This window comes from Falco peregrinus, chromosome 14, assembly GCF_023634155.1.
Source record: "Falco peregrinus isolate bFalPer1 chromosome 14, bFalPer1.pri, whole genome shotgun sequence".
Lineage (NCBI taxonomy): Eukaryota > Metazoa > Chordata > Aves > Falconiformes > Falconidae > Falco > Falco peregrinus.
The window spans coordinates 2,400,628-2,407,235 of record NC_073734.1 but is presented as its reverse complement, the minus strand read 5'-3'; the positions used below and the strand labels follow the sequence as shown (position 1 = coordinate 2,407,235).

At 52.1% G+C, this 6,608-nt stretch overlaps 1 protein-coding gene across 1 annotated transcript; it reads left to right on the top strand.

The window, feature by feature from the left end:
• Window positions 1-4,043: 4,043 nt before the first annotated feature.
• LOC129785674 (uncharacterized) lies at window positions 4,044-5,420 on the top strand. The gene is made up of 2 exons (XM_055818978.1): window positions 4,044-4,497; window positions 4,615-5,420. Exon 2 carries the CDS (start codon window positions 4,637-4,639, stop codon window positions 5,372-5,374), a length of 738 nt encoding a protein of 245 aa, XP_055674953.1. The 5' UTR covers window positions 4,044-4,497; window positions 4,615-4,636; the 3' UTR covers window positions 5,375-5,420.
• Window positions 5,421-6,608: the final 1,188 nt, after the last annotated feature.

The window sequence follows — 6,608 nt, the reverse complement described above, 5'->3', positions numbered from 1 at the left end:
TCGCTGGGGCGGTGGCCCAGCTCTGAGGGGCGATTAAAGCAAACCTAGTGGTACCCACGTCTGTGTAAATTTCTCCTTTAACACTATATGTGAAGCATATGACGGAAGTGCTGGTAATCCACCGGTGTTGTGACTGTTGACTGATGTCCCGTGTTAGAATAAATACAAGTACAATGGCTAACAGGCCTCACATGCATGAAGAACACGAGAACGGTGGTGCTGGGTCAATGGGTCTGTGCTTTTCTCTAGTGCTCTCCTTGCTACCACCTAGCACTCAGCTGGCAAGCTCATGGGCACAGCCAGGACCAGTCCAGCCTCTTGTTTTCCAGGGAGCCGATCACAACACATATGGGAAACAGACAGTAGACAAGACGTAGTTCTTCATATTCTTTCCGTTGTTTTGCTAGAGAATCTAAAGTTTGATAGACCTTATTTTGTTTGTATTTACATTGGCACTTCAGTGGGTCCAGACCAAATGGCCACTCTCTACCTGACTGCTGCAAAAATTGGTTTGAGCCCTCAGTTAGTAACCAGCTGTTGGTTAACTTTGTCTTTGAAATACAGCAACCTATGGTGGAATAGGAAACTGAGACAGTTAGGGACATCGGTTGTATTTACTCAAAGGAGGTGGAAAATTTTCTAGGGAAATTTTTTAATAGTGTTAGCATAAAAATCCTGTATGTGGCACATGAGCGACTGCTCTAGGCAAATGACTTTTTAGAATTAGAAGCCATCCCTGCCTTAAGTGACACATTTAGAAAAAGTCTCTACGTGAATATTAAGCTCACACAGCAAAGCTGCAGCTACCTGATAGCACAGTATTTTTCCTGGTTTGGAGGATTTTTTTATTCACCTAAAACTTTCCAACAGTCGTCACTGCTAGTTTATTCCCTGTATGACAAATAAGTAGTAAACGAAGGTGTTTTCATACAATGGAACAATCTGCATGCTTGCATTTTTTTCACAGCTGTTGCAAAGGTGTACTTGAAACCCTGAAGAGCTTTTGCTTTTTATACTACTGAAAACCACACTACACAGCTTTTTGCAAATTTCCAGTCTGGAGAATCGCAGAGTAATTGTTCATTTGTTTCCGTGAAAGAAAAAAAACCCAACACATCTTCCTTTAGAGGCAATATTTTGCTGCAGATTTTAGTTCTATCTTTTCTATTTCATCTACCTCTTCTCCAGCTCAGAAAGGTCTAGTTCTTTAGAAATTCTTTTCATTTGATGTGTTAGAATATCTCTGTGTAGTAGTCGAAAAGGAACTGGACCTGCCCTTTGTCTCACTAAATTCTCATTTCCATAATACATGCAGTTTTCCTTTACTTATTAAAGAAAATGACCAAATCCCATACAGCTACCTGGGATCATGGATCAATCTGAATATGCGTGGCCCAGCACTACTTTTTGCAACTGATCTAAAATTCTGTGCCAAATTCTATCATAACCCAGGAATGGAAATAATAGGGATGACATACTTTGCATATCTTCTCTGCAGGTTGTTACGACCTGCTGCAAGTATATAAGAAAAAATACAGGTAGTGGACATTTCTAAATAAACCTCTGACATCTGAAGAAGTCATTTTAATATCAGATTTATTCTCACCATACTTTCTGCATGGAAGACCAGAAGAATCTATGCTTTTAATACAATTTGTGCAGGAAAGCACTGGCAAAAATACTAGAGTACTTGTAATGTTTGTTCCTACACCAAACACGCTGAGGTGAGGCTTAAAAGCCCACCAGTGAATTCACATTTGCCGCAGTGCTGTTAGTAAAAGCTGTAACTATCCGTATTTTTTTGAGAATGCTTAAAATGAAACACAACCTAACTCTCAGTTATAGGACAGTGTAGCACAGCAAAGACGTTATCATCTAATTTTTTCATTATAAGATGTGGGTGCATAACCAGGAAGAACACTAACAATTATTTCTTAGTAAACCTTTCCAGCATAAAACCATTTAGTGGGGCAGTGCAAATCAGAACATACTCTGACTTTAACACGAAAGAACACTTCTGCTGTATAGGTAGACAAAAAAATTGACTTAGTGGGATATTTTCGTTCTCACAGTGCTGTTTCCTCTCCTTTCATTGTCAGTAACGCAGTGATTCTTGTGGGACATTAGGGTTAGCATAGATGTTAGGTTAGCTTTAGATGCTTTACATGTTAGAGATGTATCCCTCGTGATTCTGCTCCACGCACAAGAAAAAGCCCGGTTTGCCTTTGCCTGGAGCGGGACTCAGTATGTTTTCAAACGGTTTTCCGCAAGGACACAAACACTGCCCCACTATCGCTCACAATGCTCTGGCCACAGCCTTAGCACAGATCACCATTCCACCTGGCCTCACAGTGTATCGATACATCGATGGCATCCTCAGCAGGGCAGAAGGGCCAGAAAGCATTACAGATGCAATGAAAACCATTTGGGCAACACTAATCAAGTCGGGACTGGAAGTCCCAGAGTCAAAGGGCCAAGGGCCAGCACGAGAAGTTAAATTCCAAGGAGTCTGGTGGGTTGCAGGAGCTGCCTCTCTTCCACCAGACACACTGGAAAAGAAAGAATCTGGGCACAACCCATCCAGTACGCTGGAACTACAACAAGTTCAAGGGACTGTGAAGTACTGGCGTAACCATATTCCTGCCTTTTCCGTCATTGCTCGTCCCTGGTAGAATTTGTTATAAAAGGGAAAATCATGGCAGTGGACATCTCATCAGCTCTGTGGTACCGTCAAGTTCCCCTTCCTGCAGGAGCATAACAGGGCCTGGCCGCGGGCTCTCCACTCCGCTCCAGCCCCCGTTACTCCTGTCAGCACGTGCTGAGGTTGCAGGCTGCGCTGCTTAGGGAGCCGTGGCAGCACACATTTAGGATGGTGAATGCCAGCCATCCCGAAAGCGATAGCTGTCTCTTACCCTAAAAAGCTTCCTGTAATACTATGCTTCTCTGAGGTCCCACTTTTCTTGAATTGCCCCCACCCCAAAGCAATTTCCCCACAGGGTCCCTAAGCAAGGCAGTAGAGGAGTGGCTCTCTCAAACTCCCTCCCAGCCCTGCCCTGGCTGAAAGAAGGCAGAAAGAAGCCTTCAAATGAGGGAAGTTCTGGCTGCAAGAGAATACAAGCTGACCAGGTCTTGGGATCCACTGACATCAACAGAAATTTAGGTGAAAACTCCCCTTTGACATGAAACTCAACTCCCAAACCAAAACCCAGTTGTGATGGGAAACTATGGTGGGGGTGGGAAATCAGCACTGAGGGCAGGAAAGCATCAGCAGGATGGGAAACCATTGAGTTGGGAAGTTGTTCTGTCATTAAAAGTCAAACTGTCACAACGCTGGCTGACCCAGGTGCTGGCATAATGATCGCCATGGAGACGGAACCCCAGAACACTGTTTGCCCCAACAAACGCCACGCTGGCCAACTGCCGCGGCACAGAGCAGCATGCTCCTCGTGGTGCTCCTGCCCTTCGGGTAACCCCCAACCAGCTGTGCCGGCCAGCATCTCACCCCATCACCCCCCTTCGCTTCTGCCCACAGAGAGGTTCCCCCTCCAGCTGCCGACAGGACCAGAGGTGCCCCGCATGAGCTTCACCACTCTGACCATGCCGCCACCGGTCACTGCTGGTGTGCTGCCCTCTGTCCCGGGGCTGCTGATCACCGTTTGGCCTTCCCAGCTCCACATTGTCACCCACCAGCCTGCCCTGGCAACCTGGCAGGGTGTGCAGGGGCCCCTGGGGGACTCCGGGCAGGTCGTGCAGCTGCCACACGTGCTGCAGCTCCCCAGCGGTGTGCAGCTGCCCCCGCTGCCTGCCCCTTGTCCCCCTGCCTATGGCCGGGGACAGCAAGTGGTGATGGGGACACTTGTGCCCCACCAGCCAGCGGGGCTGGGCCCATGGGACGTGGGCCAGGGACAGCCCCTCTACCCTACGGGCTGCACTGTGCTGAACGTCCCTGCCCATGCTGGGCCCCTGCCACCCCAACACCCTGCGGCTCAGCATTGCCTGCAGGTCTCCCCTGTGCTCCGCACCCATCCTGGCAGCACCCAGAAGCTGCTGGAGGCCTTTAACAACGACGTGGTGGCCAGTGAGGATGGCGTCCCTGCTGCCACCCCCTGCCAGCCCGCCCTGGATATGCTCTCTGGCAGAAACAGGACCAAGCACCAAGGTGAGGTCTGCAGGGTGGCAGAGCCCATAGGGGGTGACCTGCACCAAGGAAGGCTTGCATCACCCTGGGGGTGGCTTGGCTTCGTTTGCTTTTTCAGAAGTGGTGACCACCCCGCCAAGCCCAGAGAATCTCCTGGACCTGCCCGAGCTGGGGCCAGATGCCTTCAACGAGGCCTGCCCTGAGCTGGCAGAGGACAATCTGCAGTTTCAGGATGAGCATTCGTCCACCGTGGACAGCAGCGACCCGCTCGCCTGGCTCGACAGCATCCTGGAGCTCCCTGAAGTTCTCAGCGGCTCCTGCTTGACCACCCTCCTCAACAAGTTCCCGGAGTTCTCAGAGTACGTGGCAAAGGGTGGCTGCTCCAAGGAGCAATCGCTGATGGCAGGGCTGGGGGGCAGCGAGGACACCGACCGTGGTGTCCCTGATGTCCCTGTCTTGACCACCACCCTCAACAGGATCCCTGACCTCTTGGAGTGCATGATGGAGGGCAACTGTCCCAAGGACCAAGTGGTGGCCGCAATGCAGGAGGACACCAACCCCTCCTGGCAGAGGGTGGCAACATCCCCCTTGCTGGACGCCAAAGGCAAGCAGGGTGGGCTGGCAGCGGTCTTCCCCACCCGGCTGCCAGAGAGCCCCATGGAGCCCTCTCAGGAGGGTCCTATGGACACTTCAGAGGAGAGCCCCTTGAAGGGATGCTCACAGGGTCCCCACAAGGGTCTCCCAGAGGGTCCTCAGCAGATCCTGCTGAATAGTCCCCTGGCCAGCCCCCCGACTGCACCCCAGCATCATCCGCCCCGCATGGCCCAGCTGGTGGAGGAGGTGCTGCGGAGGCAGCCCCAGGTCATTTTGACCCGCTTGCCACCACCACCGGGCATCTCCTCCTGCCGGGTGGTGCCCAGATCAGGCAGGGCTGCTGGTAAACAGGCCAAGCGCCCCACATTGGCTGACACCCTCGGGATGCCAGAGATGTCCCCATGGGGCAGCATGCCACCCAAGAAGAGGAAGAAGATGGTGGTGTGCCCGGTGGCAAAAAGCTCCAAAACCCTCTGGGAGGGGAAGCCACACAGGGATGCCACGGCAGTGGGCTGTAGTGGGGAGCAGGGGGGCAGCAGCAAGCAGAGGCCATCCAATAGCGACTACGTGCCCACCAAGCGAGCCAGAACCCTGAGGAACACCGGGAGACAAGGTGCTCCACACTGCCCCAGTCGCCGTTGATATATTGATAGAGAAGGTGTGGAGCACAGATCCCTCTGACATGTGACCTGCACCCACCCACTGCAGCCCCAGCCCTCTACCAGATCTGTCTGTCTTAATTCATTAAAGGCTTGATGTTCCTTGCACAGTGCCTCTGCCTGCGGTCATTCACGCAGCGGGAGTAGGGTTAATGCAGCCCCTGCCACATGCAGAGATCTGACGCTCCACCTTCCCCTCTGTTGAGGCGACACCTCCACCGAGCTGACCCACTCTCTAAAGTATTTACAAATGAAGGGACTTCTCATCAAGGGAGGCAGCCTTGGTAGGGGTGAGAAACTAAGAGCAGGTAGTGGAAAGAGCACCGTTATCTAAGTTGCGCAGGAAGAAGACTTCCAATGAGGAAAGTTCTGGCTGCAAGAGAACACAAGCTGATCAGGTCTTGGGATCCACTGACATCAACAGAAAATGAGTTTAAAATAGGACAAAGATAATGGTGGCAGTGGGAGATGGGGACCTCTAACTGAAATAGTTCTGCCCCAAAGAGGCCAAAATCCCACTTGGGGAGCATGCGTAGTCCGTAAAACACTTCAGCAGTGCTACTGAGGATGCGTACGCGTTTGCATTAGAAGCGAGAAACCAGCCACCAAACCTGTGTATGACACATGACTATGCAACGTGCGGCGCTCTGAGAAAGGCCCCGAACCCCTTCTCAGTGTTCCAATTGGACCTAAAAACTTTGCACGCACTTTTTAATCGCTGCCCCCAAAGCGATTTCCCCACAGCGTCAGTAAGCAAGGCGGTGGCGGAGTGGCTCTCTCAGACCCCCTGCCAGCCCTGCCCTGGGCGCCGGTGCCTCCGGCCCTGCCCCAGCAGACGTTGCTGCGCTGAGGGAGGGGCTCCCTCCCTCTCCACTGCATTTGCAAAGGGAGTGGCTGGCTCACCCTTTGCTGCCCACGCAGCCAGCCCTCACCATTAGCTGCTGTCATTCCCAGGGGCGCCGGCTCTCTCCCAGCACCCTCACACCTTCTCCCTGCGACACTGCGAGAGAAGTATTCGCCAGGTACACGGGTGCCATCACTGCCCTGCGCAGCTGCGCACCCCAGACTGGCCCTGCCTGACTGCCTCCCTCACCAAGCACCTCCACCTCCACAGTCTCAAGCTCCATCCCTTTAGACGGAAAGGGGGTCACTTTATTTCGAAGTAACCGTTCCTCATGAGGAACACAGTCTCTTCAGGAGGCAAAATACTTCAATAG

Bases quoted from the DNA above. Each gene is read 5' to 3' on its own strand.
- LOC129785674 (XM_055818978.1), top strand. From the start codon at position 4,637: ATGATGGAGGGCAACTGTCCCAAGGACCAAGTGGTGGCCGCAATGCAG.